General features: G+C 42.1%; 2 protein-coding genes across 2 annotated transcripts in view; one reads left to right on the top strand and one right to left on the bottom strand.

The window, feature by feature from the left end:
* LOC124013805 (synapsin-3-like) overlaps positions 1-22,531 on the top strand; it is a 124,076-nt gene that overhangs the window by 54,855 nt on the left and 46,690 nt on the right. The window lies entirely within an intron of this gene.
* Positions 835-21,070, bottom strand: LOC124013806 (metalloproteinase inhibitor 3-like). Its single transcript, XM_046328343.1, has 5 exons — positions 20,783-21,070; positions 12,008-12,090; positions 10,934-11,045; positions 7,489-7,610; positions 835-3,538 (listed from the first exon to the last, which is right to left on the bottom strand). Exons 1-5 carry the CDS (start codon positions 20,910-20,912, stop codon positions 3,341-3,343), a joined length of 645 nt encoding a protein of 214 aa, XP_046184299.1. The 5' UTR covers positions 20,913-21,070; the 3' UTR covers positions 835-3,340.

Below are 22,531 nucleotides of genomic sequence, written 5' to 3'. Positions count from 1 at the left end.
TACCATCTTCATATTGACACAGCACTCTGGGAATGTATGAACTCTGTATGTTTTTCAGGTAATCTTGATATTGCCCTTGTGACACTTGTCTAATTTGGGGTAGAAAAAGCGAGGGAGGCAAAATATTTCCTTTGGCGTCAAGTGTAAACATTCACGCTGAATGTCTCAGCCAGAGTTCTGGCAAACAACTCCTGTTTGCATAATGCCCAACTTCATATTCTCTGGTTGTAGCTTCCAATCCCCGTCAGTTGAGTTTATGGTACTTCAAAGCAGCGAAAACACAGACCACGTAAAGAATGTTGTCCTCATAGTAGTCGTAACAATGATTTTGTTATGTCTCAGTGCAACACTATGGGCATCACAACACTAAACCCCATAGATCTTAGAGAGACAGTGGCAGTTCAGTAGGCTTAAGGTTGCTCCAAACTATCAAGTGTAGCAGCTGGGCAATTTTTTTATTAACATATTTTCTAGGCCAATGCCAAACAGGTGGGATTGATTAGTGTCTTAGTGAGAGCCTTGTTGGCGCTTGCTACCACGTTATCAACAATTTATTATGGTATTTATAAAGCAATATTTAATGTGTTAACTATTTACTGGTGTAATCTAACGGATGCAAAGTTGAATGTGCAAGTTGGAACAATTGTGTAATTCCATTACGTAGTGTAGCTCCTGACGAGACAGATTTGTTTTATGATATCAAAGATATTGCTATAAAAGGTCAGGTCCAAATTTGCCTTGTGACTGTGATAAAATACTGAGCTTGAATCATGACCTAGTGTGCTACTTTCAGTTCAAGAAATCGACAGCACAAGAATCGATGCAAACTCATAGTCCATTTTTCATTAAATCTTTTTATTATAAAAATATAAAACACAGAAATGAAGTCAAAGGTTTCTGCAACCCCTACAAGGAAACGTTCGCTCACCCCCCTTTTTTAGGAATCAGTGTATACACACACATGGTACACAGCCTTTTGCCAGCTTCCTTTTTCATGCTCTCTGGATCGACTTGACCAAGTGTTTCTGGGTTAAGCAGACAGTATATTTACACAAACATGAATCACAAAAAAAATACAGATGCAGAGATGCCAAGGCCAAAGAGAGTGAACCTTGCAAAACCAGTTGAGGGAGATTTGGTAGAGGGAAACAACTCTAGACTGACAACCAGAGAAGTGTGTCAATGAAGGCTGAACATAGAGGGAACCTTCCCAGTAATTCTTACTAAAGGATGGAGTGGATGGATCTACATCGTCCGGGACTATCGGGCTACACTCATTGAGCCCATTATTCTCTCAATGCTAAACCAGTTCTACTTTTAACTGTCTGAGGTGAACAAAAACAGTGCTGCTGATGTGGAACGTTGAGGCTTTCGTGATATTGCTGTGGCATAGGACCACTATCAGACTACTGAGGATCTGCCTCTGGATTGCGTTTCAAGCTCAGCTAAGGCCTGGAGGAGGTGTCAACAGAAGCTCAGCAGTGGGGAAACCTGATGAGACTGATGTACCTCCTCTCCTTTTGAAATGGTCGCAAATGTCGAATTCGGCATTGTTTTGATATAATTTTCTGTTCTACATTGTTGAATGATATAAAGAACGCTGACTTTCTGTAAATATAGTGCCTTAATTGCATTTCATGTAAGAAGTGCCTTGTGGAGGAGGAAAGATTTAGATTTAATTTGAGTTCCTCACATTATAATAGATTACATGTATAATAAATTGACTGACTATATTTTAGTGGATTTCCTTCTAAACCTGGCATGTCAGGGCTGTTATTCTGTTCAACACCAACTTGGCATGGCCTTTTCTGAACATAATGGAAAAGTGGGCATAGCTGCGAGACTGGGCAAAGACTTCTAACTCCTGCTGAGGCATCTCTGTTTCTGACGGAATGGACTGAAGATACTGAACTGGAAAACTCAAAGTAGAAGAGTTTAGTGACAATAGTGTTATATTCATCAGTTTCATCTGAAATGGTTAAAATACTTACAAAAATGGAGTATACATTTTTGAAAACACTTTGTCTGAAACATCTGCTTTAAACTCTGATGCAGTGAAAAGTTCCTTACCTCGTGAGAACCAGAAGGAGAACTGTGATTGGACAAAAGTACCATCATTCAAAATCTGCTGAAGGCGGATCTAACACAGAACTAACATTAAGTCCATGCTTTACAAACACAATTTGGGATTCTGGTCCTTTATGATAGCCAAACAGGGTATTGATGGTAAATACAGTTTTGGCCAGATACAAAGATGTATATCTATATTTGCTATTGTAGTAGGATGTTTGTAGTATTTGCATGGATACTGTCTGATTTGACAAACACCGATAAATACATCTACTACAGAGGTTTCGGTCGAGTCAACTGTTCATTATTTTGTAACTTATCATATACAGCAACAAAAAAATTAAATAACTTGCATTCATGTCTCTGCGAAGGATTTAAGAATTCCCTGTGCTTGAGCTGTAAGGGTCATTCTTAGTTGTGGTTAGAGACCAATATAGCTATGCTCAACTCATTGTCCAATATCAGCAACGCATTCATATAGTGTGATCTGCTAAATGACTAAAATGTAAATGCAATTTAATACAACCAAGAATAAACTTTTACAGTGCAAGCAGTCAGGGTGGCAAAGATTACATCATTCATATAAATAGACATGTTGACAGTATAAACTGTGAACATATACACTTTCGTGTGATTTCAAAATCATTGTTAAATATCTATTGTGTGACTGGAGGAAGAGTGCTTTTCTGAGGTCATACCTCGTGTTGGCATTATCCTTGTACTAGTGACAATGTGTCTGGTTACTGTGCATAACTTGCGTTGAGAATAACATTGTTGCAGGAGCTTTGTTGATACTGTTTGCACGCCACACTTTAATATTATGATCATTTAACCATTATGGATTGCTTGAAACTGCAGCGCTGAAATGCCATCCCACCCATATAAGCCTTAGGATGGTTTGAAAAGGGTATTGCTTTTTAGAGGGCCATTGTTATTGCATTCTGAAGGAAGTCTCATTTCTGCTCATTGATAGCTCGCGAAATGTAGGAAAAGGAAGGTGGGAGAAACTGAAATGTACAGCATGAAACAAAAAAGGTATTGTTTACATCAGAAGTGCTACTTCTATGAGACAGCCAGGCACTGATTTATTTTAGTAGTATATTTCGTCAGAGGGCATGGGAGTGGTCGCTCAGGGCCAGTACTGTACGTTTTAAGAGTTCTGTAATACTCTTGTTGACGAGGGGAGTTGTGGAGTTTGGGAAAGGTGTAGAAGAGTGAGAATGAGAAGAAACTCAGTTGCTATGGTTTGGGGCTTGGTTGTGGTTTACACTCAGGGGTCGGTGGAGTTGATGGTGGTTTTGTCACGGCCGGCCATCCCCCGGTACCAGCTGCAGTAGCCCTCTTTCTGCTGGATACAGGCGTAGTGCCGGGACTGGTAGCCGGGGTAGCCGAAGTGGGACAGCATGTCCGTCCACAGGCACTCGTTCTTTGAGGTCACAAAGCAGGGCAGGTAGTGGCAGGGCTTAATCTACAGAGGGAAGAAGCGAAACTACAGATGTAGCCTTAAAGCAGGAACATTTTATCGAGTAATGCTACAGCATACTGGTGAAGGCTCACTGTGTTTTACAGTTTGTCTTGAATGAAGTTCAATTGTATCCTTTTTGATTAACAAAAATTCTGATTTAGATTATGTGACAGATTTTAGGATATGTTTCATTTTCTGTGAATTGTTTTTAAATATTGACCAATTCAAAGCACAGTGAGTCTACATTCAGCAGTAAATGAACAAGGCCAAGACAGAATTAGCATTTCAGGAAAAGGTGAAGCAAATGCATAATCTTGTACACAATACTTCATTTGTGGAGAATAAGATATTGATTAGGAGAAAAAGTGATTTAAGTATAAATCCCTCCAGATAATTGAGTCGATTCAGCAAAGGGTGAGTGAGTAAAGTTATTTTTGTAGTTTGTAATTGATTATATTACAATTTAGAAACTAATGCATTTTATACTCCTTGCTCTATAGCAGGGGTGGGCAATTCCTGTCCGAGGGCCTGATTGGTTTCACAGTTTTGCCCCAGCTAACACACCTGAATCCATTAATCACCTAATCATGATCTTCAGTTTAGAATGCAATTTGATTATTCAGCTGTGTTTGCTAGGGATGGAGAACAAGTTTGACACCAATCAGGCCCTCTGACTGGAATTTCCCACCCTTGCTCTACAGGATGAATGAAAATTAATGGTTACAATTCAAATATACTTTCCTGTACATAAGCCAGTGGAGTTCAAATATTCATTTAATTGCTAGCCTCTGAAATGAAAGTCCCCTACTTAGTTTGTAGTTTTCCCAAAGCGAATGGAGGAGAGAACCAAAGGGGCAGAAATCTGTATTGCACTGCAATTCCGTCAACATCCTTTAAACTTCTCATTTCCTTCTCACATAGTGCATTCGGAAAGTATTTAGACCAATGGACTTTTTCCACATTACAGCCTTAATCTAAAATAGATTTTAAAAATACATTGAAGCATTGAAGGTCCCCAAGAACATAGTGGTCTCCATTATTCTTAAAGATGTTTGGAACCTCTTAGAGCTGGCCGCCGGCCAAACTGAGCAAATCGGGCATTGGTCATGGAGGTGACCAAGAACCTGATTGGTCACTGACGGAGGTCCAGCGTTCCTCTGTGGAGATGGGAGAATCTTCCAGAAAGACGAGCATCTCTGCAGCACTCCACCAATTAGGCCTTTATAGTAGAGTGGCCAGATCAAAGCGACTCCTCAGTAAAAGGCACATGAAAGCCCGCTTGGAGTTTGCCAAAAGGAACCTAAAGGACTCTGACTATGAGAAACAAGATTCTCTGGTGTGTTGAAAACAAGATTAAACTTTGGCCTGAGTACCAAGCGTCACGTCTGGAGGAAACCTGGCACCATCCCTACGGTGAAGCATGGTGGTGGCAGCATCATGCTGTGGGGATGTTTTTCAGCAGCAGGGACTGGGAGAAGTCAGGATTGAGGGAAAGATGAATGGAGCAAGGTACAGAGAGATCAAAACCTGCTCCAGAGCGCTCAGACTGGGGACGAAGGTTCACCTTCCGACAGGACATCAAACCTAAGCACACAGCCAAGACAACATGGGAGTGACTTCGGGACAAATCTCAATGTCCTTGAGTGGCCCAGCCAGAGCCTGGACTTGAACCCAATTGACCATCTCTGGAGAGACCTGAAAATAGCTGTGCAGTGACACTCTCCATCCAACCTGACAGCGCTTGAGAGGATCTGCAGAGAATGGGAGAAACTCCCCAAGTATAGGTGTGCCAAAAATGTAAAATAAATAGCAAAGGATATTTACAAACAAATAGGCAGGGTATGTGCAGTTTCATAGTCAAAGTGCAATTAGTCCAACATGTTAAGTTGCAGAATTGCATTCGGAATAAGAGTACTTGGCCCTATTTTTATTTTTTAACCTTAGTCTGTACCTGCGGCCAGAGGGAAGGAGCTGGAATTCAGGGTGGAGTGGATGGGAAGAGTCAACCGCAATTTTATTTGCCTTATGGAGGGCTCTGCCCAGGTAGAGAGATGAGTTCTTGCTGTTGCTGCCCCATGATTTTTCTGCAAGTCCTGACTATCTTACCCAACCTATTTCTGTGCAACTTTGATAGGACAAGTATTGTGTGTAGATTGATGAAGGGGGAGGAAACCATGTAATCCATTTTAAAATAAGCCTCTAAGATAACAAAACGTGGAAAATGTCAAGGGGTCTGAATACTTTCCGAGTGCACCGTATAGCCTGCCAAATGTCTTTAAAGGCGAAAAATTTGAAACTGACAATACTCTGTTTTAGAGAAATCCAAAGAGGTGTTTCAGTAAAGGCTGTGTGTACTGTAATGAATGAGTCAGAGGGATCTACAGCAGAGAGCTTGAGGAATATGGGTGAGGCTGAACGCATTCTTTATGGTGCAAGCATTTTCTGTGAAGTTTATCTGGTTCTGGTGTTCATAGGGCTGTTATGGACAGTTGGCTTTTTAATCATTTACTGACGCCAATGGTTTATTTATGCACTGCAGTGTATTTTCACATGCTTCCTGCATTCCTTAGCTGTAAATCATCTTTTGTTGAAGAATGCAAAGGATGACAAACTGGTTTTAATGATTTTGGCGGGAGCGTCGGTGAAGTGTGACGTTCGCACTCTAGGAGATTCTTGCACTTGATATAAAACCACAGATGGCTGTCTGCACTGCCTGTGTCTGACTTGTCTTCTCAGACAGTAAGCATGCTGATTCATAGGGGTTCACACAATGAGGTGTTGTGTTCTAGCTATAGGATGCTGCTACACAAGTGTTTTTGTTTTTTCCCCCGATTTTTAAAGATTACGGTTGAACTGAAATGGGCAATAAACTAATAGAAAAACGCTTCTACCATGGCGAGTTCTGTCCAAGTTTGTTTCTGATGCTGACTTGCCATGTTTGGTCACGGTCATACATTCCCCTCCACTGTTCTGCGTTGGCCTCAGACTCACTGTACGTCTAACGTGTCTTAACATTACAACCCTTTTTGCAGTTTAGGTGTGAGCAGTTTGAAAGGTGTTAGCCGGCATTTGGACTGTGTAGCTACTCCGGTCTCCTGTCTGGCAATGCACTTATTGCTGGTGACGGGAGTAGTCGGTGATGGGCAGACCAGATGGTGTGTCTGGAGCCATGCAGTACAGTAGGATATTTATGAGCCTGGATTGGAGCTGCACAGGAGCAGGTTCCACATAAAGGGGATCCGTCCCAGTGCGGAATTCAGGCTTTGGAATAACAGGGAAAGTGATTCCGGTGTAGTTAAATGTAATAACTCAAAGATGATTATAAATCTCTTTTCTCTCCTGGTCTTTCCTTCTCTCTTCACTTCCATTCATGGATGTGTATTATCCGTTCTGATGCCAAAATGGAAAGGGGACAGCTAAAAGCTTACATTATATCAGTCAGCCACTGTCAGGAATTTAAAAGTATGTCCCTACAATCAGAAATGATTTGGTATATATTTTGATAGTCATTATTGTATTGTACTACACTTAAGGATAGAGGGAAACATTTTAAATGGTTTGGCAATGATTTCATAATTGGTTGCAGTTTTATCAGCATAATCTATTTGACCCAATATATGCAAGGCCACTAAAGCAATTATTATGGTCATAAAATGAACACAACCAATTTCCGATATCTAATAACATATGGAGATTATGAAGTGCCTTGTCATTTTCTGTGGTAAGATGTCTTCTAGATGGAGGAACCGAGATGCTCAGAGCAGGATGGTATGCTTTGCAGTAAGCAGGGTGTTCTGCCTGCCTCTGCCCCTCTTTTTGGCTCCTACTCCTCCATCCTGGCTCTGCTGCTGTTGGGTTGCTTTAGCTTCCTTATACATATCCATCTTATCCATATTCTCCCCGGGAGCCACTTCATCCATATTCTCCCTGAGAGCGCAGTTGTTGCCACTCACCCTGCAGTTGCAGCCCAGCTGGTAGCGGTGGTTGATGCCCTTCTTCTGGGCCAGCGAGAGGCGCTCCCATGGCTGGTTGAAATTACACAGCCCGGTGTAGACCTTGCCGTCAAACACGCGGCCTGAGGGGGAGAGAGGGTTGGTTACAGATCAGCTTTTGTTATGCATGACATCATTCGTGAATTTTTTTTTTTCATGACTTAGAAAACATTCATTACAATGGTTTGTTTGTTTCCCCATGAAAACAGACTGAAAAACAATTCATGTCATATTCCCAAATGCCATGGGAGAGAGTCAGATGTCCAAAGAGTCAGATGTCATTCTTAGCCTATTTTTGGCTAATTGTATAATTGCCATACCTCGCCTAGCATAAATACACCAGTCAAGCAAGTGGTCCAAAGCGTTTGAACTATGGTAAGACCATCTTGTACAGTAGGTCCCATATTAAACCAACACCCCTATTTCAGAATTCCTAAAAGGTTTTCTAACTTCTATTTTTATGTTTCTATTAGGCTTCTATTTTTAGGTTAGGTAGGTTCACCCTACACTGTAGCCCGCCAGCTAGCACTCAAACAGCATGGTTGTTTGTAACAGCGTATCTATCCATTGCCAGTGCTATACTGTCCTGTTGTCATCACACACTGAGCTGAAAGCTGGCAAACACACAACTCTTAGAACGTCTTCCATATGGATTATTGGCGTCTATGGCAAAGTTATTAGACAATGGTGAGAGTGGCATTAGCCTGTTCCTAAATTGTTGGTAAGACAGCATAAGCAGATCTGGGAACAGGCTAGTGCGGCATCCCTCTTCAAAGCTAATCAGGTGGCCATGCTCTCACTCTGGGTTGATCAAAGCTCAACCCGTGGAGCTAATCTATTAGGCCTTGACGTATTTAACATGGCTGTAATTGAGTCCTGATACAGTATGACCCAAGACCCAATTACAGGCTCACTCCCCAAACCAGAGCTAGAGCTGCTGCCTGGCCTGGATGACTGTGATGTCATCACCCAGCCACAATAAACATACTTGTGTTGCCGGGGTGATTTCCTTCCTCATGTTTCATTGGCTTCGTAGGGCATGTTTACAGGTTTGGGACGTAGTGATGGAAACATTCAACACACAGCTGAACAGTATGGCGGCCTTAGGTCTCACTAAACTGCTCTCCAACTTCATAGCAACTCATAGGCTCAGAGACAGTTTCTATCTACAAGCCATCGGACTGCCAAACACTTGAATTGGACTGACCACTTGCGCTGACTCTCCACACCTTAGCACACACCCACACTGACATACTCCACACACACACAATTGAAGTCGGAAGTTTACTTACAGCTTAGCCACATACATTTAAACTCCGTTTTTAACAATTACTGACATTTAATCCTAGTAAATATTCCCTGTCTTAGGTCAGTTAGGATCACCACTTTATTTTAAGAATGTGAAATGTCAGAACAATAGTAGAGAGAATGAATTATTTCAGCTTTTGTTTCTTTCATCACATTCCCAGTGGGTCAGAAGTTTACATACACAATTAGTATTTGGTAGCATTGCCTTTTAAATTGTTTAACTTGAGTCAAACGTTTTGGGTAGCCTTCCACGAGCTTACCACAATAAATTGTGGCCCATTCCTCCTGACAGAGCTGGTGTAACTGAGTCGGGTTTGTAGGCCTCCTTGCTCGCACACGCCTTTTCAGTTCTGCCAACAGATTTTCTATAGAATTGAGGTCAGGGCTTTGTGGTGGCCACTCCAATACCTTGACATTGTTGTCCTTTAGCCATGTTGCCACAACTTTGAAAGTATGCTTGGGGTCATTGTCTATTTGTAAAGATCCATTTGTGACCAAGATTTAACTTCCTGACTGTCTTGAGATGTTGCTTCAATCTAACCAACTAATATTTTGTTCTCGTGATGCCATCTATTTTGTGAACTGCACCAGTCCCTCCTGCAGCAAAGCACCCCCACAATATGATGCTGCCACCCCCGTGCTTCACGGTTGGGATGGTGTTCTTCAGCTTGCATGCCTCCCCCTTTTTCTTCCAAACATAATGATAGTCATTATGGCCAAACAGTTATATTTTTGTTTCATCAGACCAGAGGACATTTCTCCAAAAAGTATGATCTTTGTCCCCATGTGTAGTTGCAAACCGTAGTCTGGCTTTTTTAGAGGTTTTGGAGCAGTGGCTTCTTCCTTGCTGAGCGACCTTTCAGGTTATCGATATAGGACTCGTTTTACTGTGGATATAGATACTTTTGTAACTGTTTCCTCCAGCATCTTCAAGGTCCTTTGCTGCTGTTCTGGGATTGATTTGCACACTTCGCATCAAAGTACGTTCATCTCTAGGAGACAGAACACGTCTCCTTCGGTATGAAGGCTGCGTGCAGTTTATACTTGCGTACTATTGTTTGTACAGATGAACTTGGTACCTTCAGGCGTTTGGAAATTTCTCCCAAGGATGAACCAGACTTTTTCTGAGGTCTTTACTGATTTCTTTTGATTTTCCCATGATGTCAAGCAAAGAGGCACTGAGTTTGAAGATAGGCCTTGAAATACATCCACAGGTACACCAATTGACTCAAACAATGTCAATTAGCTTCTAAAGCAGAACACCTTTTTCTGGAATTTTCCAAGCTATTTAAAGGCACAGACAACTTAGTGTATGTATACTTCTGACCCACTAGAATTATAAGTGAAATAATCTGTCTAAACAATTGTTGGAAGAATTACTTGTCATGCACACAGTAGATGTCCTAACCAACTTGCCAAACCTATAGTTGGTTAACAATACATTTGTAGAGTGGTTGAAAAACGGGTTTTAATGAGGCAACCTAAGTGTATGTAAACTTCCGACTTCAACTGTGCATTCATGCAAGGTAGCATTTCGTTGATGTACCTGTACATACAACTAATGAATTGAAGTTTAACTTGATAAATGCCTTCCTGCACTGGAAATGCCAGACCTTCTCGCTAGAACTGTTCATTATAAGAGAGGAGAGAAAGTTCTGCTGTTTACGCCCCGAAGGAGAAGGAAATGCTTCAAAAAATAAGTCCCCCGCCTCTATCGTCTCTCACAGACGCGAGGTTATATATAGTGGGAAAGTTTGTCAGAGCAGTCAAGAAGTCTTCAGGGAGGAGGGGGTTGCATTTAAACAAAACAAAAAACTGGGGCTGCTGTTAGCAACGCTGCCATTGTTGTGGGACGTGCTGCAGAGAGGGAGTTAGGGAAATAGGCCTGGGAGAAGAAGCTGGCATCAACTCCACTGATGTGCTTGCTTGCCTCGCTAATTTGTTTTTGGTAATGTGGTCCTGAGGCAGCTCGCGAGGCTGTTTTTTATTGCTTATTAATAGCTCTTAATGGAAAGACATTGTTTCTGGCACCACCATGACAACTGTGCAGCCCGCCAAGTACAGATCAGTGGTACTGTATGGTGGCATATTGACTCACCTGTGATCAGATACTGGTACTTGTTGATGTCGAACTTGACTCCACACAAACTCTCAGATGCATCTGTGTAGATGTGCTGAACGTGCTGCATTTTGTTGAATCCTTTGTACATCTGCAAAACAGACCATGACAAACAGTATGTCATAACGATTATAATCTGGAATGAAGAGCACTCCTCTGGCACTTGTTCTTGCTTCTGACGCAACTGGATTTATTGAGTTCTCGAAGTTGTCAGGATTCCACAACAATAAACAAGCGCAGTATGATATTGCTTCCAATATTTCAGTGTAGTAGAGGAAGAGGCCACTGATGCTATCATTTAACCACATGAAAATGAACATAATTACAGGACATAATGAAGACGTGACTTTGGGGTTGAACCGTGGGTCCACCCATTGAGTTCAGGTGCGGGGAACACAAACGCTGCCGGACAAAGTAAATGTTTGCCCTGGGATTTGTTGTGTTTGGTCCGTCGTGATTTATTTGTCTGGGAACAACAGGAAATCCCTGTTTAGACACTGCTATTCTTGGAAATAACAGGACAAGCCGTGAAAGAGGCGAGCCATTGGGACCTAAAACGGGGGATTTCTGGGAAAATGTTTCTAGGGGCAACAAAGCCCACTCTTCATGATTTATTTGCTGAGGCGATTGTCTTTAGGCCATTACGACTACGTTGGATTCCTTTGGCCAAACAAATATTCAAACACACTTAACTTGGATTAGCCAAACCTTCTTGCCACAGGGCCAAGCTTTAAAGGTGATGTTGAAAACAATGTCTAATCCTCTGTAACATACTCCTGTGGCACTTAATGGAAAAGCTTGGCCATTTCACAGCATCTGTGAACTCATGTTTTGGTTATAAGAATTAGGGATTGCACTATAACTTAAGTGATACTGCTGCAGTTGCCTAGTCATACACTTATCATTTTAGTAGGCCTACAGTGTTAAAACTGGTCTCCTAGTTTCAAAGCCTATGAACTTGTTAGTGATTCTTATAGCCTTGTGTGGTTATGCTCTTCAAGGTATGGGCCAGATTATGAACAACTCGGGCTGAATGATGCAACGACGGCTTACCTTCATCTGTTTGACCGTGTAACGCATGGTGCCAAAAGGCCCGTCCTTCAGTAACTTCTTGCCCACCACTTTGGCACGGATCACTGTAGACAGAAGAACAGAATTAGTCAATTTTGCAATGGACAGAGATTGGAAATCCTCTAGCTGCCAAATCCAACATATTAGGTCACATCGGAGCAAGTCTTGTCCCTGACACCTGGAGCCAGGCTGATGTTTGTGTGAGCATCAAAAAGAGGAGCCTAAATAGAGTAGTAAGTCCAATATGTTCAACATATCACCCTTACAGATGCTTTAGCTTGAAGTACCTCCCGATTAGGACCCTAGAATGCATTGGGCTGCTCATTGCTTTTCCAAAGCCTATTTAAAACCCAGCCCCTAGAAGAGAGACCCATGGAAGACTTTGGAAGGGTTTGGCTCAGTTTATAATCTATTAATTTATTTTTATGGATTGCTTCTGCTTGGCAAACAAGTCCAAACGGAAGGCTAGGGTCTAGCATTTGAATTTGACTGAGGCCAAAGCAGTTCTTCAGGACAGTGAAAATGTGGCCACAGCTTTACTACTACCTCCCTTCTGCCTTATCCTTGTATCGTAAAACCATGCGTCTCCACTGTTTTATACAACCTCCTTTCTTTACATTCAGCACAGGGTGGAAAAAGATCTTATCAGTGCTGCTCACCCTCATGTAAACAGCGGCTAGGGGACACAGTTTGGCTGTGGAATCACCTTGTTTGCTTTCGCTCCTTTTAAAGTAAGTGGGGTCCATTGTGAGTGGGAAATCGGCTTACGAGCGAGGCCTCATTTAGGCTAGTGAATCGGGTCCTCCCCAGAGTACTTGTATCAGCGCTCTGGGGCCCCCCGGGGGAGAATGGGTAGTGAAAGGGTAGTCCACATGCAGGCGCAGTCGACTTGAGTCAAGTTCACCTGCTCCCCGCAGCCTGACAGCCACAGACATAACTAATGGTGGGGATGTTTATCTTTCCTCTCCGGAATGTTCTTTCTACATTCCTTTGAGGTTCACATTCTCGAGGCTGTGAGGGGGGAGAAAAGGGAAGCGTGTCTCACTACTCTAGATAGAGTGAAGGGATGTACTGTAACATCTCTTATAGCGTCATAGTATGTACTTAAGTCCCAGACACAAAGGGAGTCTAAAGGACAAGCAGTAATCGTGGTGGTTTATGAATAGAAAAGTATCCTAGAAGATGCCGGTGAGGTGACATCAACACCTTCAATGGAGCTCACATTTTCACCTGCCAGTTTAGAATGACTAGAGCATCAGCCATCCAATGTGATAGCTTCTACATCCATGTAGAAAAGGCATCGATTATGTTTGACCTATTCGGGTTATCTATTCTCCTTGTGTTCTTGGTGACTTTTTTTGAGCCAATGTACCCAAGGACATCTGCTCTATTAATCTATCAACTCGCATATTATGAGCCTCAAAGCATTGTTACCGAACCAGTCTCTGCTATGCAGAGTCAAATGGATGGTACTTTCACTGATGTAATTGTATGGAGCAAAGGCACTATTACTGTGGATTGTGTTATATGAAACATTATGCTACTCTGATCCCTCAAACTGTTTTCAGAAGCCAGTTGCCAAAAACCTGCCTTCCCCTTAAAACCTAAACTCCATTGCAAAGACTGCTTTCCCCACCCAAAACGATAAGACTCCAACTCCAAAGAGCTTTGCGTTGAGCCTTCAACTGTTATTAGGTGTAGGAGTCATAGGTCATATCGCTGAACAAGAGTCCAACTGTAACACCAAACGCACTTTGAGGCGGGATACGCTCGCCACTGGGCGGGCAACCACTAATTGGGTGGTGCTGAAGTCCTTGCCTGGTGGAATGTGTGATAGGCCGCAGCTGCTGGTGAGACCGAGGATTTATGTTATTCCCTACAGCGACCCTTTTGACCTCCATGGGAAGGGCCCTGAGTAGATCTCAGAATGCTAGCTATATTTACTCCTGACCACAGAGTTCTTTCAATATGCCTCTTCAGGCTAGGTCTGGTCCCCAGTGTCAGAAATGACCAAATTGTGAGTGTTTATGTAATCTAATTCTAAGCCCAAGCACTGCACAAGATATCCACCTGATCAGTACTGGTTTGTTTAGCTGTAAACGGCACTGCAGCTAGACGTCTCTTGCAGCTCTAGAGTGTGTGCCCCCTGTCCTCCCTCTGTGTGTGCTGCAACACACACATAGCAATTACAGGCGAGTGCTATTCTCCTGTTTCTGCCGCATGCATATTAATGTTTTGCAGTGGATTTGACATACATTCCCAGTGGAAAGTAAATGGATTTTTCTTAATAAGGAGAAGTAACTGGGGTATGACAGAAAGTAATTGAATTAATTTAGCACAGTATCTCTTCCCCGACGCATGGGATTACTAAACTATGCATTCAAATGCTAATTGCAACACGAGTGGGAATGTAATTCAATCAAGCAGTTTAAGCCTCCTCCTGCTTTCCATTTTGCCTGTGAATCTTGTGAGGCACCTCAGGCTAAATTGTGATTGCAGCAAACAGATTGCGCGATGAGGGAAAAGTCACCATGACCAGGTTGAAATAGATGGTCATATGAAGAGGGGAAGAATCGAGGGAAATAATGTGGTTGTGTATAACCAAAGTTGTGAAGTGTGTGTGTGGTGATAAGCGAGGGAGAGCGAGACTGATTCTGAACATGATCTGAGTGTGTGGGGGGGGAAACGATGCTACTTAGTATGACACACTCACTGAGTGCTCCACTCAAAAAAGAAACCACTCTCAAGTGCTCTTCCTCTTTTTCGAGCTGACCACACCCGTAGTGGGATTACACTTGACCTGAATAGAAAAGTCATGTCTGCACCAGTCCACCGACGAGATGGAGGCAACTTAACCAACGTGTGTAGGTCTGATTTTAAAAAGATATGCACTATATGGGGAACAGGGTACTATTTCAGAAGCAGTCATTGACTACACTGGTGATTTTATTTAAAGTTAAGCGGTCTGTAGAAAAGGGATGTCTTAAACGCTCTATGCCTGTCTAACAGGGTGTACATGTCAAACATTCAGGGAATCTTGCACCTCTTGACCTGTTTTAACAGGAAGGAACACTGGCCTTATGGAATGAAGCTGCTTTGAATGCACCGAGCTGATCCCAAGTGACGTAATGTTCATCATAATATGGGACCATCTATGCCCTCTGCCAGTTGGGAAGAGCATAGTAGAGAATAAGATTGGTTTTTGCATTATTGCAACCTATAGTAACTGTAGCTCATTGCTTCCTTCGCCGGGTCTCCCAAGAGAAAGGACAGGGTAACTTGAGGACCTCCCTCCTCACCACTCTGAGAACTAGCTTACACCAGGCTAAACTACTGTACATGTTTCTCCAAGGTTATTATCCCAGGCCAAGTCACACTTACCCACAGCAGTAATCTTCTATATTGAATCGGTGCATGGTACGAGATTGTAAAGGTCTGCTCCTGACACCTCAGCTCCTTGGGATATTAAACACCAGGGCCAAAGTGTAGCTAGGGCCGACCGAAACGCTAATCTGCTGCATGAAAAGCTTTAGAAAAACAGCCTTCCCCCTGTTGCAATGTGAATGGGCTGTTTTAGCCCAGTAGGTCTGCTGTGCACCAAAAGTAATCTCTGTCTCTGTCCGTATGCAGCAAGAAAAGCATTGTCAGGAAATGGTTGACTGTTGTCTAGAAATGCAAGGAAGGGTTCATTGCGAGAACGTATATCAGCTGACCTAATTCAACTCCTTACGTTGATTGCAAAGTCACCCTCGGGTTATTTGGAGTTGGTATTTGACATGTTTTTTCCACTTTGTTGTACCCTAATTTTCCTCAATTCAGAACGTCTATCTGATACATCTATTAGAGCTGGTGCTGCTAGTTATTATGGAGCAGGGCCTACGAAACAACGGGAGGCTTTGAACTCAACTCTGGCTCTTAAAATTGGGATGATTGATGTTCTACAGTGTCACCTTTTGAAGTTGATAGTGGAAATGAGTCCCTCTCCTCACTCAGCGTTACACCTGAGGGGAGCTTAAGGTCATCATTTGTGTTTTAATCCACATCTAGATATTCACTGTGTTTTAACCATAGCCGTTTGACCATAGTCCTCAAATAAGTTAGCTGCCAAAAACCCTTGGGCTATTTTAGATTTAGCTTTAGTCCTTAATACCTTTTTAAGTCTTAATCACATTTGTCATTTCGTCCTTCGTTAGTTATCAGTCGATTTACAATTCAGGACAATTTTAGTCTAGTTAGGTCAGTGCATTTTTTTTCTCTCTATTAAATAATGAATATTTAAGCTACCTAACTTCCATCATGTGCACATTCAGCCTTGGCCAACTAGGCCTCTATCCCCTGGTATACCTTAGATGGCAACGTTGATATTGTGGTAGATTGTATCCAATGCCGAACATAATTAACCATATAGGCAATAAAGCCTTGGCTACAGGTGAAACAATTTACAGCTCTGATTTTCTACCCATCACAACCGTAAAGGGGATAAATAAGTGGTTTAAGGGGAGAATTTGAGCTTTAAAAAAAATGCCAGATGTATTACTGTACTCCTAATATTCAACGAATAGCATTTGTTTTTACCATGGGGGGGAAGCAATCGCAACTCGCCTTTACAGACCACTGTGCGAGAGCGGCAACAGAGATGAATGAATAACAGCACGCATGGGAAGATGGAGCTTCTGATGTCAGAGAAAAAAAAATAGCCTACATAAAAGAGTAAACATTGAGTATGTTTACATTCACACTAATTTGATTTTAAACTGATTATAGTAAAAGGCTGAGTGTGGCATTAGTCATGTAAACACCTTGTCTTAATCAGCATGAGGCCATAATTGAAGTAGGCATACACTGATTAAAACACCTGGTTTTCTGAGCAATATTTTGAATGATAAGGACATGTAAACAGCTTAATCGGCGTTCCAGTGGTGTATTTGATCTGTGCATGTGCCTGCACCAGGTAGTGCAAGCTTCCCTTTAATGCGACTGAAGTGAGTTCAGAAAAACTGAAAGTTTAAATCTAAATAGTTCTCACATACAAACTTTACAATGGATTCGGAAAGTACTCAGACCCTTGACCTTTTCCACATTTTGTTACGTTACAGCCTTATTCTAAAATGTAGGATTTTTATTTATTTAATCAATCTACACACAATACCCCAGTATTCAGAACCTTTGATATGAGACTGTTTCCATTGATCAGCCATGAGATGTTTCTACAACTTGATTGGAGTCCAACTGTGGTAAATTCAATTCACTGGACATGATTTGGAAAGGCACACACCTGTCAATGTAAAATCCCACAGTTGACAGTGCATGTCAGAGTAAAAAAATCAAGCAATGAGGTCGATGGAATTGTCCATAGAGCTCCGAGACAGGATTGTATCAAGGCACAGATCTGGGGAAGGCATTGAAGGTTCCCAAGAACACATTAGCCTCCATTCTTAAATTGAAGAAGTTTGGAACCACCAAGAGATGGCCTCCTGGCCAAACTGAGCAATCGGGGGAGAAGGGCATTGGTCAGGGAGGTTACAAAGAACCTGATGGTCACTCTGACAGAGCTACAGAGTTCCTTTGTAGAGATGGGAGAACCTTCCAGAAGGACAAGGATCTATGCAGCACCAATCAGACCTTCTAGTTGAAGTTAGTTACAAATCAAGTGTCTAGGATTCGCATCAGTTCAGAAGATTGACGAGTGACTGAAGTGATTGCCTGGAGCTGTGTGGGAGAGCTCAATCAGACTGCGCAACTGAAATATGTGAATTCTGCCAATGAGAGGATAGCATGAAATATTCTGCATGCATGCTTGGAATTGAACAAAACTGATGAAAATTTGCTCCATGTCAAATTAAATGTCACAGGGAATTCATCACATTTGTCAACTAAAATTAAAAGTAATTTGTAATAGTTTGTTTTTTCCTCCCAGGGCATCTCGTCTCATTATCATAGTTTTAGTCAGGAAAAATGGGTTGTTGATGAAATAAACAGCCTTTGTTGAAAGTAATATTCATATGAAATGGGGGTGAAAGATGAGGATAAAAAAAGATTAGTATAAATGCACATTTTATAACTCATATCTGTCATAAGGAATATTTTGTAGGTATAGATCTGCATACGGTATGTTTTAGGGGTATTTTGAAACTAAGGTTTATCAAAGGTGACATTTTCTTAAAACATTCATCAAACCCCATTGATGCAAGGCCATATGACGCTTTTGGAAGTGCATTTGGTCCCAGAAAATGGACTTGTGCTTTTTTGGACAAGACCGCACCACATGTTTGTTTGGACATGCCCAGGGGACACAAATCAGAATATCCATCTTAACTCTAGGTGTTGCCAGGAGATAACTGTTATCCTTCACTATCCAAAAACATAATGTTCATGCCAAACTCCATTTCCAGTTGGCTTACAACACAAGAGTTATTGGAATTTTACATGTGAAATCTTGCCTAAAGATGTCATCAGTTGCATAATAATTATGCAATAGTCATAAGCTTACATGTTCATGATAACTGCACTAAAGCTCTATCCTAACAGAAGTCCAACACTATCTTCATTTACTGTCTAACTGAATGCAATAGCCTTCATTATTGCTCAATGAGCAGAAGATGGGTATAAGGTTAAATAAATGTAAGTGTGCATGTTACTCCCATAGAATTATCTCAAGCTTTTTCCATGGCCAATTGTCCCACTTGTGAAAAATAGCTCTACAGTTGTCATCTACATGATGAAATGTGATCCTGGCTTTGGCATTATGGCATGTTTACAGTGTTATGTTTTATCGGGACTACTGTGACAAATGTCCCTTGCAATGAGAGGGAAGAGGCATCCCTAGTTCTGTGCACGCTACAGGCATTCGTGGCGCACTTCTGGCTGAACCAAGACCTTGGAAATGGAATTTGGAACACTTGCAGCCATTAAAGCCAGCCCTAGATTCTGGCCCACTAGGCTCCACTTCTTGCCAATGAGATGAGCCAATTTAGGGGACATGACAGGGTGACACTAACATTTGTAATACCATCTTCAACACAATGGAACCAGGTCACTAACTAGCATAAGCCACAATAATTATAATTAAATAAGAGGCGATGCTCATCGATTGCTGAGGAAATGTTTGCATAAATATGTTGGTGTTTGACATGAATGGTCAACCTGCCACGTGTGTGTGTGTGTGTGTGTGTGTGTGTGTGTGTGTGTGTGTGTGTGTGTGTGGGTATTATTTTAAAACTGTTGCCATATGGTGAAAAGTACACATCGCTTTCTCTCCCCTTGTCCTCATTAGGCTTCAGTTATAGTTCACTGGCTGGACTAGGGATCACTGCAGAAAAAAACATGACATCATAGTTGGAAGACTCCGCCCATGGAACAGCTCTGATGTCCACTTCTCCTCCGCCCGAGGCATTGGACCACTCTTTGCTACCCTAACTAACGTTTGATGGCTGTGTCTGACAAAGGTGTGTTTGTGTGTGGTGGATGACTGGTCAAACCCACACTCTGCCTGATGCCAGCAGTTCTGTTCCACAATACAAGAGAGCTGCACACAGTTGTCCTAAGACCGTATATATAGCAGTGGACTCCTCTCTTTAACTCTACCTTCTCCCTCCTGCTTTAGACCCCCACAACACTAATTATTGCTCAGGCTTATCAAATAATCCCTTACTCCTTTTCAGGAATGAGTCTCCTGCAGCAACAACGGAGCGCCAGGCCCCACCTGGTCTTAACAAGTGTTATCCAATAACACTGCTCAGGTTGGACTGGCATTCCTCGATAACAACAGCTGAGTTAATGTTATTCTGGCATAGCCTGTGCATGCATGACCCAGTGGTAGGTACAACAAGCTTTACAAAGCCACCCTCAGAGCAGGAGGCCAAAGAAATCTCTGCTACAAGTGGGTCCGAGGACCAGCCCCAAAAGAAAATATACCTGGTATCAACACAGAAAATACCAGTGCACCTAAGTCAATAACCAATACTTATTATACCAATATCAAATGCGTGAATGGAATGAATCAGCCCCCTTTCATAGAAGAGCACAAACACTTGAAGGGCAATGCTATACCAATGGGACTGTAGAATTAACAAGTTGATTGCAATAGCACTTGCTTAACACTCCTAGCTAAGTCTTGGCTCTTACATCTTATGGAAAGCTCAACTGAACAGAAGAGCATCCAAGAACAGTAGCTAGTCTCCACTTCAAATCTGCCATTGGTAATCTCCACACATGGGTGCAATATTCAGTCAGCAGTAAAACCCCTTGGCTGGCTACTGTCTGCCTGTTCTGTTTTGGTTTATTGCTCAGCAAGTGGTCATTTAGCTCTGAAAGACATGATCAGTGGGACCTGTTTCCATGGATACCGTTCCCATTTAACTCTTCCCTCTCATCGGAGCAAGGGGAAATAAAGTAACGCTGCCTCTCTTGACTCACTAATTTGAGAGATGACGCATTTATTTAGACTACTCAGAAAGCGTGCTGTTGTAGTAAACCGTTAGCCTACGAGCCATCTGATACTTGCAAACTGGAATTTTCTGACAGTCTGTTTTTAAATGGGCGTTTAGGTTTAGGTGATGGTTCCATTTTATGCATAACTTTGTTTGGCAGAGATTTACCCATTACTGTAGGTCCCACAAAGTTGCATTATACTAAGTTTCTTATTCAAATATAGTCCATGTATGCAGAATATCACAAAACCACTGCAAACATACATTTCAATAGAGAAAATATTTTAGTTGGCATAACAGACATGTGGCCACAAACCATACGACTTACCTATGTCAGAGTTGCAGTACGCATCTTGCGGGTGCGACAGAGCACACGAGCAAGCCTCTGTGAGTTGATAAATCTGAAGGCTGCTGAAAACGAACAGCAAGCTGAGCAGTTGGTGACAGAGGGACTGCATTTTTAGTGCGTAAAATCTCCCTCGCTGTCTTTACTTTACAACAAAAAAGTTATGTCGCCGAATAGTTATTCAAAGTCTGTCCGGAGTTGAGCTCTTGTCTGCTTCAGTGGGTATGTCCAACTGTACTCTCCGGTATTGCCTGTCACTGGGTCTCCGAGCGCGAGTCACAAATTACATATAGTGCGCGAGACGCTGGAACGCCACCCACCTCGCCAGATTTCGCGGCACGACAGCCAATCACGACTCGAGCCGTCGATGATGTCAGCAAAGAATAACAGATGCATGACATATTGGAATTGACTTGACAATGAATTGACTTTACAATATTATTTTCCCCCTTTTCACGTTTGTCAGCCCTGAAACATTCAGTCTGAGTAAAAACCGCTGGAAATTGCTAATTGAATGGAAAACCATATTTTATTTAACTTTATTTAACTAGGCAAGTCAGTTAAGAACAAATTCTTATTTACAATGATGGCCAAACCCAGACAACGCTGGGACAATTGTGCGCCGCCCTATGGGACTCCCAATCACAGTGGGATGTGATACAGCCTGGATTTGAACCAGGGACTGTAGTGATGCCCGTATAAGCCTGGTGTAATGTGTCATACCTACAAGGAGCATTTATTTATCATAATTAATGGGAGACTTGCCACTTGTTTTTATGTTGTTATCACCATGTTTTGTTCATGTTAACAGTGAAACAGCAACATGTACAAATTAGGTTTCCTTTGGGTGTATCAGAAAGACATGGTTTTGTGGTTTATCCAGGCTCACCACTAAATGTCCATTTATGTTCGGTGAACTTCTGTAGCATTTTCTGGTCAGTGATCAAAGCTCAATTCTAGGCAGTAATGAACTTAATTTGTTTACACCATACCTTTTCATGTAGTTCAAAAAAACTCTAGACAGTTTTGCACCTGTTGTATAAAACTGTGAATGCTTATGAATACACCTCTGTGAGAACCACAGAACTCTTTTTATACCTTTTGAAAAATCACTTCTGCGTATTGGCATTAGTCTCACAACCAGCCTCATTTTCAAAAGCTTCTCATGCTGAAGTTGACAGAGAAGTGTTTTTCAAGTGACCCAGTGTGAGTGCTGGTAAAATCCTTCACGCTGGCTACAATCTCTAGAATTAGACAAATTTAAGTTTAATCTGTTTTTTTTCTCACCTCTGTTTTTATGTAAGGGATCAGGAACCTGAGTGGAGATATCGCTGTGTGTGGAGGCTGATCTGTGGAGAGTTGAGAGATTTATATAACGAAGCCAGAGTAATCCCAGGCTACTGAACTATGACCCTATAGCCCCTCTCATGATCACCTTTTAGAACGCTCTCTGTTAACCTCAATAGGAACAGGCCCAGCAGGCAAGCTGGTGGAAATTACATCATTACAATAAGCTAACAACCCAGAACTGGTCAAGTATGTTTCTTTTTTTAGTTTTTCTTATGTGGCCCATAAAAACATACAAGTGGTGTGTGCAACAGTGTATCGCATGCAGTAGGCCTTTGTCTGTCTGTTTCGTGTAACAACAATAAAGGACGTAATTGTTGGCAAAGTGTGTCTGTCATACGCAGATCATGTTGTGACTGTACAATAAGGGGCACACTGCAAATA

This window comes from Oncorhynchus gorbuscha, linkage group LG25 (assembly GCF_021184085.1).
Source record: "Oncorhynchus gorbuscha isolate QuinsamMale2020 ecotype Even-year linkage group LG25, OgorEven_v1.0, whole genome shotgun sequence".
Taxonomy (NCBI): domain Eukaryota; kingdom Metazoa; phylum Chordata; class Actinopteri; order Salmoniformes; family Salmonidae; genus Oncorhynchus; species Oncorhynchus gorbuscha.
This window is presented reverse-complemented; position numbering and strand designations above follow the sequence as displayed.